The sequence below is a fragment of the Pomacea canaliculata genome, linkage group LG6 (assembly GCF_003073045.1).
Source record: "Pomacea canaliculata isolate SZHN2017 linkage group LG6, ASM307304v1, whole genome shotgun sequence".
NCBI classification, from domain to species: domain Eukaryota; kingdom Metazoa; phylum Mollusca; class Gastropoda; order Architaenioglossa; family Ampullariidae; genus Pomacea; species Pomacea canaliculata.
In genome coordinates, this window is record NC_037595.1 from 18670293 (window position 1) to 18684312 (window position 14020).

The 14020-nt window shown below is 37.5% G+C and overlaps 1 protein-coding gene across 1 annotated transcript; it reads right to left on the reverse strand.

Moving 5' to 3' along the window:
- Positions 1–12946: 12946 nt before the first annotated feature.
- Positions 12947–14005, reverse strand: LOC112566917. The gene has a single exon (XM_025243346.1). The coding sequence runs from the start codon at positions 14003–14005 to the stop codon at positions 12947–12949; it is 1059 nt and encodes a 352-aa protein (XP_025099131.1).
- Positions 14006–14020: the final 15 nt, after the last annotated feature.

Below are 14020 nucleotides of genomic sequence, written 5' to 3' on the forward strand. Positions count from 1 at the left end.
TTCTAAATTGATTCCAATGAAGAGATATTTTGGTGCGTTAATATTTTTACCTACAGAATTTTTTTTTATTTTGTTCTCGCAAACTGCAACAGATTTCTGCATTCCTGACTTCACTTCTACCTCAAATGATAAGCTAAATTGATTTTTCGTGAACTTCTTTCTGTCTGTGTTATTTATTTATTTATTTTTATGGGGTGGGGCAGGGAGCGGAGGGCGGTGGGGGCGGTATTGACACTTTAGGACCCAAAAACTCTTCTTGTTCTCTACGCACCTCACAGCCTGTAGATTAAACAGACATGTAGGAGTTCACTGCTGCAGATGGTGAAAAGGCTACCTGCGTGCTTTGTCTGCAACATAGCTGATAAGAGCCCGCCATTTTCATCCTGCAAAGTCTGCGAGCCTTAAATAAAAACCTTTGTGCTATTTACACACCTGTTCTGCTTGATTAGGCTTCCCTCGCTCGTATAAAGGTGTCAAGTTTTCATCAAGCCATCACCGGACATTTCTACGGGTACTCTCACCTGCTATCACCAGAGGAAAGCCACATCAGCTGTTGTCAGAAATTTTATAGGCAGGCTGGGCAGGTGTCACTACAGGGTATATATATATATCATTCCTCGATATGCCACCTAAACGAATGCAGTCATCCACTGTTAAATGACACTTCTGAAAGTGTTTAGAGTCTAACAAGTCTAGTTACAGCGAGGTTTCAACCGATTATCTATTGTGTCACAGCAAAATCAACTGACTCTGATCTTGACTTGAGAAACTCGAGGACATGGAACAGCAGGATGATAACGATGACGAGACGGTAACAATTTTCTTGTAACATCACTAGAACTAAAATATAGGGGCTGAAATTGTGTCAATCTAATTATGTAGCTCCTTCTGGTAATCAAATATATTTTTATATAATACCAGTTGTTATTATGAATACTGACTTTTTTATATCTCTCTCACACTCTCTCTCTCTCTCTCTCTCTCTCACACACACACACACACACCCACGAAAGCACGCAGCACACACGCACACACACACACACATATATACTGGCATATACAATAATGTCAGACTGTATTTTGCACCCGTAATCAGCGGGTAATTTTAATAAGTTTCTGCCAATTCCTGTGAAGTAACTTTCCTTGCAATTACGTGTTCTTACTTTCTTTGTTCTTTTTGAGCTGAATAGCAAGAAATGTCATCGACACAAAACCCTTTACACGAAATTGCAAAAATAAATAAACAATGACACCAATGAGCATTTTTGTGGCAATTTCCCGTTTCTTTAATAAAATCTACCTCTATCCTTTTGTCGTTGTTCCTGAACATCAACATCTCTTTAATGGCATATTTAAAAGACTCATTTCAAAATCTTTTAAAACTTTTTATAATTATGTTTCTTCCAGAGATGAACGTACATAAAACTTTGCTAACTAGTGCCCACCACTTCTAAAAGTCTATAATATACTACATTATTCATTTTTTCTTGTTTTATGGTTTCGGTAATATTAAAAAGTATACTTCTTTTACAGCACACATCAAGCTTTTATTTAATTTTTCACACCAACAATCAAATGCAGTAGTTGCAGTTTAATCTCACGTTGGTTAATACAGAATCATTTTATCGGTTTTACTAATAATTTTAGAATTCATCATAATTCTTATGTAGCACCACGTTCTATATAGAAACTACACCCCTGGTGGGACAGAAAGACTATAGAACATCTAAGATATGCAAAACAGCAGAATGACTATATATATAAAACATAATAATTTTATTCTATTCAGTCCATAAGGGCGTGTGGTGCTGAAGTGGCTGAAGGAACATTTTTCTTCATCTTCTGTCATTATATACTTTTGTTTATGTGTGTTTCATGAGTTCATATGACTCAATACATTATCTTCTACTATATATGTGTTCATGTCTACCAGCATGTTTATACCAAAATAAATATATACTAACAGTTTCATAGCCTACCTCAGGCAAAAACTTCGACCACATAACTACCTTCACAATTAGTGAAACAAATGACACAAATGCACAAATGACAGAATATTAAGCAAGATTACTGTAACAAGAGTTTATATTGAACATTATGATGTAACGATATAAATAAACAACTGTTTACGTGTACCCACATTAATTGTAAGTTTCGATAAATTGGACGGTGTATTAATGAGGTAAATGAGGTTCGCTATTAACTATGTTCTCTTTTAAATATGTCATTAATTGCCAGAGCTGACTAGCAACACATAAAACAAATTATAAAACTGCACAGGCAACTCACCAATTTCACTCTTTAACAAAACCGTAATATTGTCATTTATAAAATCGCAATAAAAATATGACAAATATATCTTGATTCAAATCAAATATATTGTAATTGCTTATACGAAACTTGGCTTTGTTTACAAAAAAGATTTTAAATGTACAAACATCATGAAAGAAAAAGCTTTTACGATTCTTTTCGTGGCATTTTTTTTACATAAATAATACCTAAGACATATATATATAGAAATGATTTTTTATGTCTATTTTAAGTTTTAGATTTAGCAATATATATCTTTAACTATATAACAGTAGAAAGAAGTACTTAACAAGGTGAATTCACAATAAACATGTAAAATACACTGACATAAATTTGACCATATATTTATATGAGCATTTTATAATCAGTGGCTGTTATTTGAAAAGCTTTCCTTGCACAAACTTTAAAGACCTTTCCGAGCTGTGACACGTATTACGGTAAAAAGGTTCTTTTAATTATTACTTAATAATGCCTTAAACACGAAATCACAACAGGCCACAGGAATCTCGAGATATTCAACACGAAGAAGGCTTTCATCAGCGCGAAGTCACGTGAGGTTAAAGGGCAGCCGCAATGGAAGCGCTCGTACCGATGCTTAATGTGTAGGAAAAAATTCCTACTTTCCAAACAAGAATTTGAGTACATCGTATGTGTGTGGCTGACTACATAGTGCCTGTATGATAATATTTATCTCCGTATACATTATTGTCTGTCGTGTACACACAACAGCACTTTACTCCTGTTACCGTATCCTGCGTATGATGCAAATTAAAAAGATTAGAAGTATTGATGCTAGCTTCTATGGAAGAATGTATTTTTTTTCCAACAGTACAACAGTACATCCAGTACATCTCTGAATCTGTTACAAAGGTGACATATACAAATTGCGACCATAATATTAATTTGCACCTACTAGACTCGACCCCAGTGGGGCGAAGTAAAATGAGAGGCAGTGTTGTGTAACTAAACACAAAAAAAATATATACTGATAATCTGATATTTTTCTTGCCAGTCTAGAAGGCATTCAATGTCAGTGCAACATGTCATTTCTGACAGGAACTAAGCACAAGTGTAGACACAAATATAATAGTAATTGTAAATTCCCTGTGTATAACACTACATTGCATGTTGCACGTATGTTGTATAGTACTTGATTTATGATTTAAAATAAATTTTACGTTTATTTGAAAGAAGAAAATCCACTTTGCTGCATGATACATATTGTGTAGTGTGTGTACATAATTGTTAATTAACAAAATATTGCTGTAATTGGTCTTCTTTTCACTTTGACCTCAAAAAGAAGGCAATACAGTGCGAACGCGTAGGCAGAGACTTTGGTAACGAATAAACTAGCTACTGGCCTACATTTACAACATTATTGCTGAATTGTTTTTAGAGATCGAAAGAAAAATAGGCTTTCTTTGAAGCGTCATTGCATCAGTCTGTGAAAAGCTGAAGCTATCTACATGTAGTACTTCACAATCGTCAGTACATGAACCGTCGTGGATTATCTTCAAATTTTGGTTGAGATGTGCAAACAGTAAATCATCAATCATAACCAAAAATGTTTGTTTCATTTTTCTGCTTCTTCTCCTTTCAGTAAGCCAAAATTTTAATGGTCAGCCGCAGCTTGTAAAAAAGTACTAACCCTAACTATCGCTAACGGTTTGAAGTCTGCTTTGCTTGATACACCGATATCTCCATCTGATATTAGAATGTCTAAACCCTCACAATCCTCAGATTCAAGCAAAATGGCTTAGTATTTGAAGCTATGTAGAATTTTCCTTCGTTGTTGGAGCAGAATATATTAGTCTTCCCAGGAATCCGATGTGTCGCTCCAACCGATGGACTGTGTTGATATGGTCAGAGAGGATTGAATGGTCATTGCATGACAGGGTGAGGTTTTGTAGACTAGCTGATTGCAGGTGAAAAACTCTAACTTTGAAATTAGGTAACAAAACAACGGCTGCGTTTCAGGCACTGGAATTTACAGAAAATACTTAAATTATTTCTACCTATCAAAATTTATGTATAGCTCGGATCATTCCAATAAATAAGCTTTATATGTCAAAACAATTTCTTTTAAGAAAAAAATTGCATTACACTAGTCACATCAACAATCATACAAACATTCATGAAAATTGCTCATTCTTTGAACGAAAACAATAAATTGCTTTTTGACTGTCCATATGGTCTTGGTTTCCGATACAAAAGACTCACATCAAGACAATGTGTCATATCTTTCTAAAAGTGTTTAACACTCGGCTATGTTCAAAATACAGTTTAGAACATACGCTGATGTCATAGTGTGAAATGTTCAGGTAGGAAGACGAGCATGCTAGTGAGAGGCAAGACAAATAGCAAAAGGTCGATATTCAGGGACCACGGATATACCCGTCTTTTTGTTGTGACTATCAATCCCAGAAAGGTCTACAAAATACCAAAAATGATATGTCACCAGTCTCAAGGGTAGATTCAAGTTACGAACTCGCTAAGTTTGAAGTCGAAGTAGGTTTCAGGCAGTATTCCAAACAAAACTCAACATTGTCCAAACGTATGTAACTAATGCACTTACCACTTTTACTACTTGAATATAATATCCCAGTATTTATACATACTAAGGGGTCAGGCCTCTAGCCTCAGCGTCCATTTCAACGATAATCTTTGTATGGTGCACTTAAACTTCACAAAAGGTCATGATTGTCCCTGAGCGTCCATTGCCAACAAATAAGCAAACTTGTGATATCTACTCACTAGGTTACAGATAGTCATGCCTTGGGCTCTAAGCTCCCGATCAGTGGACGTTAAAAAAGACTGCAAGGTGTCGCCATGCCCGAGTGAGATTTCCCAGCGGTCTTTACAAACAGTGGGTGAAGGTCTCGTGGACATCACTTAGGACAACGAGGGTTCCGCTGTTGACCTTCTCACATGCCGGACGTTGGCAGCGAACACTGGGGAGTCTGAAGTTTACACTAGGTTCAGCAAAGACGGAGGCAGATAACAGACCTGTTGATTCTCTGCAGGTGTGAACACGCTGACCTACTTGCTAGGTACACAGCTTTATCCCACCAGGGTCATGCAGGTATGTCCTCAGGAATCCTGACCTTACTAGCTTAAGTGCAAAATTCTGAGAGGTTCAATTTACAATCGACCCGCAAGTGGTGTCTCTACTAATCCTTGGTATAAAATAATGAGCCTCGGTCTTCAATTGTTAGCAACAATGAATACAAATCCATAGTAAGCGCGCATGCTCATCTCAGCAGAAACTAGATACTTTTAAACTATATTTTGAAGAAAATCTTCAAGATATTCTGGACTAACACAATTAATAAAGAATAAATCCTTACACGAACCACCTACACAAACATGGCAACCATAATCAAAAAAAGAAAAAAAAAAAAAAAGAAAAAGAAAATGGCTAGGGCATGTGTGTATAATGAAACCAGAGGCACCACCGATTGGTTAAGAATCACAGTATATATATCAATATATCCCTCTGTACTCAGCACAAGAAAGCTTCTTGGTAATATAGCAACTCCTGAATATAAGAATTTCTCTTATTTTATTTTTAATACCGAACAATATATTTTACGTGTTTCTTGCCGCAGTTGCGATAGTCGAAACTAGGCTTGAATATCATTCTAAGAATGAATAACGCCGACAAAAATAATCTACTTTGAAAAATATTACACCTCAAGGCACATATCAGCCCTCAGTCTTATACACGGACTTATTCAAGGGCTAGCTGAGAATTCTTTTGAAATAACTAAGCTCAGCTTGAAAATAAGCATAATTCCCTCCTTTTGCAAAATACAAAAAATAGAAAAAAGAAAAATAGAAAGAAAAGAAAAACATGCACAGAAAGAAATTGATCCGATGTTCAACAAAGGCCCGCGGATTCGTCTCATTAACTTAAGGACCCCAGCTCTTTCGTTGATCTTACCATTGACCTTTTAATGCCGGTTTTCTTTACCTAATTCTACCTAATTATGTTTACAGGGATGGGTCTCTGGAATTCCTGGTTGTTAATTAATCAGAATTTTGAAAAATATGCTTCGATCCCAAATTAACCTTTACATAATACGTATGTGTGAAGTTCGACCCGACAAGCGTTCCGGTCCAATACTCCAGTGACGCAGCAAATTTTCTCCCGTCGACCCCAGCTGTCGAGAACCGGTACCTGACCCTATGGAGTGTTGGGGCAGCTAATTAAATAAGACGTTTTGAAGATGGGAATTAACCTTACTTAAAAGTGACCCCGAAAAAAGTGAGGTCTCTAAAGTTTGACTCCCTTAAGAAAAGGGTTATGGAACTGACCTTTATCTTGACTTGTGTCAGAGATGCAACAATGTGACGAAACATGTAAAACATCAAGAACAAATCATAAATGACTTACTGACTGTTGTTAGAAAGGGATGAAGCGTTCTTATAATCCTGACATCTTGTAAATGTACATATTGCTCTCAACTCGTGTCTGTAACGCGCGGAACGGATAAAATAAATAAAAATGTAGGAGGAACTATTTAAAACTGGGAATATATCTGCAATTACAATACAGACCCCATAGAGACGAGAGTACACCCCATATGCCGAGAACTCCTCCACACAAACACGGACAACTTTGGTGAGGACGATGGGCGTCATGGACACGATGTAGACACCGGAGGCCACCACCAGCGTCTTCGTCAGCGCCACCTGCCGCTCGTTTTGATCCGAACCTGTAGAACTCGTCTCTCGTCGCCAGGCCATGGCAGATGCTAGTTTTATCACAGTAATAAATGTGGCTAGCGACACGGTGAGGAAAGTGAGGAGAGGAACACTGATAGTGAAGATAACATAGACGATAGTATCGATGACAACCTTGTTGTTTTGCCATAGTGATGTTGGAAAAAGCTGCCATCGACTAACTCCCCCAACTTTTATTTCGACCACGTGGTATTTAAGTGACTGACCTAATGATCCAAGCTGAGATACTAAAGCGAGGGTCAATAGAAACACCGCCATCGTTCGCGTCCTGATGAGTGACGATGCTCGAAACGGAAATGCAACGCACACGCAACGCTCGACAGCAATCACCATGACATACAGACCGGAAGTGGTTCTAAAAGCGTGAACTATTCCTACGCCATAGTTAACAAACTTCATATTCTCCTCCTCGCCAAATCCTCGAAGACGAAATACAAAAAAGACTGTTACAAAGCCGTACATGGCAGAGCACATCAGAAAACAGAAGTCCGCGAGGGCCAGAGAAAAAAGACACAGGTTCATGCGATCTCGCAGACCCTGGCGGTAGAAGACGAGACAGTTGACGACATTGCTGAGGATGCCAAAGAGACTGAAAACGAGAGTCCCCAGTCCTCCAACAATGAAGTGTATAAGGAGATGAGTGGCAGTCAGCAGTGAAGTGTCCGCTGCCTTGCCAACAGATCCACTAACCACACCTGCTACTGAGCCAAGAGATTTGTTTAACACATCAGCTGAGTTGTTACTCGCCATTCTGATCTTGTAGCATTACTAACAACTTAGAGACAAACATTTATATCTTTTCATTCATGACTTATCTGCCCAAATAATTGCAACAGTATCTTGTCACGTGAACTTTTTTTCTAGATATTATTTTATGGATGATTATTTGGATGCCAATTTTTCCTATTTATTATTTTCTCTTTGTCTTACCGACACACACACACTCACACACAGAAAAGAACAAAAAATAGATATACCACAAAATTCCTCAAGCAATCATTCAAAACAGAGGCATGCAAAAAAATCGCACTTACTGTATTTCTCATGTGATAATATCAGGTAATTATTTTGAGTATTGACCAAAGCAGATGACTTAAGTTTCTTTGCTATGAACATTTAATCTTTTTCATCTGAATTTCTGTAACTGCCATGACACTCGACAATTTTTTTGTTGTTGTTTTTTTGTTGTTTTTTTTTTTTGACGTCGGTTAGAGGTATCCACATATCTGCGTACACTCACACGCACTCACAGACATCTCCCACACAGATGTACGTGTATGACATGCGTACAACGTATACTGATACATTCCTTGAGCTTGGTGGAACTGCTACAGACACAAAACCCTCCGCACTGTCTTACAAAATAAAAGCTATTGAGCCTTTTCTGTCACAATTTTTTTTTTTTTTGTTTCTTTTTAAATCTGTCTTCCTTTTTTGTTTTGTTTTTTCTTAAAACCTCATTATCTTTTACAAAATGTCAAAATTAAAACGCTCTTATGAGAATGATTTAAACCTTTATAATATATTGTTTCCTCCAAAATAGAGTTTTTGTCCGGTAGAATTAAATGAGGTCTGAAATATCAATATGAGAACGTGAAACACATATCTCTTGACATCGACGCATTCATCGTCACGTGACATTGTAGAAGCTGGAAAACAAACCGATTGTTGTCTGAATGTGGTGACTGGAAGACCACCGTGTATTGTTTGCCTTGTAAGTCTCTCAAGAACTACCAAGTCTTTTCTTCTACCGAGATACAGGTACACATGATTTTCTATTTAGTATAGGTGTCTCACCAACTGATGTAAGTAGTCTGTGAATGAAAATACTGATATTTTAGAGATACTTGCAAAAGTCGTTAAGTGTCAAGTGCTATCTCTTTTAGGGAAAAATGTTACTAATGAAATTATTGTCATTCACATTGTATTGTGATATAATACAGTTATTGCATTACAGTTTCATCAAAATTCCCACTGAAAAAAAAATAAAGACAAAATTTATCTCGGAAAAATTACCCGTAGTATTTGAAACAGTATTTTGATGCCTTGACTCTGATGTCCGTTGTTGTCACTCGTCATCAGCTTCAAATTGTCAGCGCTGATTTTAGTGCCAAAGGATATATTTATGCCTTATCAAGGCACTCAACAAGAGCAATAAGCTCTTTTTCTTTACTTGACTCCTGTATTAATTCTTGTACTCTATAGAGTGTTTGATAACAACAGCTCAATAACATGAACAGAAACTATTAAAGAGCTATAGGCATTTCATATTGTCCAACTTAGGAGTTTTTCTCCACCGTCCTCACTGCACCAGCTACAGAGCAAGTCAAAGCCTGAGATGTGCAGTGAACAGCATGTTCACACTTTCCAGTCGTGGTTTTAACATATTGTATCTGTGTTGCACACTACCTGAGCTGACAGCAACTTTGCCTGATTGCAGTAGCATTTCAGTAGAATAGAGTGAATTCTTGAATCATGACTTTAGCTAGGTCAATATTTCTAAAATCAACAGAATTTTTTATTTGCTGTACATAATCTTTTTTTAATGAATTGTAAGTAGTCTGTATTTGTGTTGTTTTTGTGACAGTCAACCATTCCTCTTTGCCCTGATTACAATAGCAGCGAATTTAATTTACTTAGTTGCTGACTGTACCCAAAGCTACCCCTCTTTCTGCATGTTATGTCAACATTCTCTGCTTGCAATATTCAGTTTCTTACAATACCTTATCTATGTGTACATATTCTGACACTTTCACACAAGCCTGCTAAGTCAAAGCTTCTGTTGCAACATATTCATGCTTTTCTTCCATTTCGCACCCCAACATCCAAATGCAGTGGATGCAGTACAAAATAAGATTCGAATTATCTTTAATTATTTTTACCAGTTTCATTAGTAACATTAGAATTAACGACAGCAATTCTTGGACGGCCCATTGATACAGTTTATGTAGATTACTTTTCCCTGTTCAGGTAACTATATTTCCTGTAAAAAATATTTCGCTGATTATACTGGAGATGTCTAGCAAAGCTACGTTCAAGCCACTAGACAAATTATACTACTATATTGGATCCAGCGGCATTCTTTAACAATCTCGTAATACTTTTATAGCAAAAAATTCTAAAATCGCTGTTAAATAAATGTCAATTATATCAAAGAGCATGCTGAGTGAAACGGCTACTTTAATGAGTCACACACTGAGCACAAAAAAACAATACATTAATAGATTATGTACATTGTGTAAAAACAATACATTATGTATATTTCATTCGAGCTTTTTGCTACTTAATTTTTAAATCTAAATAATTACTCTGTTTAATTTACAAAACACCTTGATGAAGGCAGCATATAGCTTGTGTACCGAATTATTTTATTTGATGCTGTATTGTATTTACAGTTTTTCAAATATTTTAATGTAAATTGAAGCAACCAACTCAAGGGAGCTCACCATAGTGTATAGTGTTTCTACAAAATATTACTGGAATACAATAAAACAATACAGTGCATGCGCTTGAGCAGAGACTTGGGAAGCTGGGAATAAAATTACTACTGGCCGCAGCTTTGCAGCATTGAAATTGTATGAACAATACGATGCTTGCTTTCGACCATCGCTGTATTCTCGTTTCCGAAGATGTTTGTCTCATTTTTCTACTTTTTTTATTTGTTCTAATATCTCATAAATCAACAAAGGTTTTGTCTCTTTAAGGTTAGGGTCAGCCTCAGCTTGAAAAAAATGTTAACTATGGCAGTGTAAATCTTTCTTTGTCTCCTACCTCGATCGACACCATCTGATCACTGGATGTCTGAACCCTCACAATCCTCAGATTCGACAACATATGACTTAGTACAATAAGACCATGTAGGATTTAATATTTCTCCATTATTGGAGCAAAATATATTAAGATCTTCCCAGTAATCCAATAGAGTGCTCCGACAGATGAGTAGTGTGCATTCGCTTAACGAGTAGTGCATGTTTATAACAAAGCATAATGCGTTTTTCACGCACAGGCGCGAGATATTGCACGGCCAGCTGATTACAGATGGCAATCCTTAAATTTAGAATTATATAATAAATAAACGGTTTTGTTTCAGGAGCTGAAATCTACAGAAAAGAAACATTTTGTATTGTCTCTACCTAATCAGAATCGGTGAATAATTCGAATAATTCTAATATGCTGTATATCGAAAACAAAACTTGTCTTATTAAGGAAAGTAAAGTACATTACAATACCGTCACATCAACAAGGGTTGTTTACTACACTCACTTGTGACAAAGGTACATTAATGCTTTCAACAAAAACAAAACGATTACCTGTTTTTCTTTCTGGATCGTTTTAGTTTCCTATACAAAATACTCAAAGAAGACAGTATTATCACATCTTTCTTATAATGAGCAACATCAGTCTACGCTCAAAAATATATTCTGGAACTTACACTGAGAGTGAAATCTTTAGGTGGAAAGACAACAAAAGTCAAGAGAGGTAAAGCAGCATGAGGGTACATGTAATATCAAACTCGGTGGTAAAATGCTAACATTCGTGGCTATGCTAGTCCCTTTGGTAAGAGGGTCGATCTCAGAAAGTTATATGAAGTGCCAAATCGAATGTCACCACTCTCAATGGTAGGTCCAAATTAGGAACACGCTAGGTGTCTGCTGAAGTAAGTTTCAATCATTATTTTACAAAATCAACAATATTCAAAAATGCAACCTACGCACATCCCCCTTGTACTCCCTTAATATAATATCCCAGTGTGTGTGTATATATATATATAAAATATGACACTCATAAATTAAGGTCTCTGACCTGATTGTCCTTTTGCTTCTGCGATGACTTTCCTTATGGAGCACCCAAATATAACAAAAATTCATGACTGTCCCTGAGCCTCCGTAGCTATCAAATAAACAAAGTTATTTTATCTGTTCACAGAAGTCTACGTGTATTTATGCCTTGTGCTCTAATTTCCCGATCAGAGCGTAGGAGGGCAGCAAAGTGTCGGCATGAGATTTCCCAGAGGCGTTTACTAACAGTGGGCGGAAGTCTCGAGGGACGTCCCACAGGAAAGCGAGGTTCCCGCTGAGTTATTAACCTTGTCACACGCAGGACGTTGACAGTGAACACTGGGGGAACACCGCAGGGATTTTGGCTGAAAAGTCTGAAGTTTATCACAACAGCCAGCGAAGACGTAGTAAGTGATAAAAGTGTCGATTCACTGCAGGGTTAGAAATTGGAAGAAAGTCTTTTGTTGCAGATTTAACCGCTACTTGATATTTATACATTGCCATGACAGTTTCTGCTTTTAGTTCTATTGTAAGCTCAAATGTGATGGCTTATTTTGCAGAAGCCTTGGCTATTAGTTGATTATGGTGGGGGAGGGCAAGAAGTGAGTCACTAAGGGCATAAAAAAAAAAAAATACCTCATTACCAGTGCTAGTCACCTTCCCACAAAACTATCACCTAATATCCTTTAAAAAAAAAATCCTTCTTGTCTATTAGCATTTTCTTTGTGTTGGAGGAAGGGGACAGTCGAGTGGCTACAGCGTTGTCGTCCAAAGCGAGTGGAGTGTCGGTTGGGTACCCGTTTGGAGCAGCAAATTGCCATAAATTCGGGAATGGATACCTGATTTCATAGAGTAGTGGTAAAGGTAATTCGGGGAGATATAAGAGATGGACATTACCCTAACATAAACCTAACCATGACAAAAATGAGGTCTCTCGCACCTCACTCCCCAATGATGTCAAAAAGGTTATTGGGTGATCTTTAACTTTTTTATCAGGGATGCAGCCATGTAATACCTATTATCTTTACTAAAACAACAACAATAACAAATAACAAATCTTAAGTAACTTATTGAATGATGTTCGACAGTGACGATGTGTTCTTATTATGCTTTCATCTTCTACATATATGTACAGCTCTCAGCTTCTGTCTGTAACGTGCTGAACGCTTGTAATAAATAAAAATGTAGACAGAACTATTTATAGCTGAAAATATATCTGCAATGACATTACAAATCCCATCAAGATGGGCATACACTCCAAACGCCGAGAATTCTTCCACAAAAACACGGACCACTTTGGTCAGGACTGTTGGCGTCGTAGACACGATGTAGACACACGAAGCCAACACCAGCGTCTTCGTCAGCGCCACCTGCCGCTCGTTTTGATCAGTACTTGTAGAACTCGTCTTTCGTCGCCAATCCATGGCGGACGCCAGCTTTATCACAGTGATGAATGTGGCTAGCGACACGATGAAGAAAGTGATGAGAGGAACACTGATGTTGAAGATAACGTGTACAATAATATCGATGACAACCCTGTTGTTAAGCCATAATGGAGAAGGAGCAAACCGCCATTGTCTGACCCCTCCAATCTTTGTTTCAACCACGTTGAATTTAAGAGGTTGACAAATAAAACCAAGCTGACAAATTAAAGCGATTGCTGATAGAAACATCGCCATCGTTCGCGTCCTGATGAGTGACGATGCTCGAAACGGAAACGCAACGCACACGCAACGCTCGACGGCAATCACCATGACATACAGACCAGAGGTAGTTCTAAAAGCGTGAACTATTCCTACGCCATAGTTAACGAACTTCATATTCTCCTCCTCGCCAAACCCTCGAAGACGAAATACAATAAAGACTATTACAATGCCGTACATAGCAGAGCACATCAGAAAACAGAAGTCCGCGAGGGCCAGGCAAAAGAGACACAGGTTCATGCGATCTCGCAGACCCTGGTGGTAGAAGACGAGACAGTTGACGACATTGCTGAGAACGCCAAATAGACTGACAGCGACTGTTCCTATTCCTCCAATAATGACGATTACAAGGAGATGAGTTGCAATCAGCAGTGAAGTGTCCGCTGCTTTGCCATCACCTCCACTAACCACACCTGCTACTGAACCTAGAGACTTGTTTAATACATCAGCTGAGTTGTTACTCGCCATTCTGCACTTGTAGCA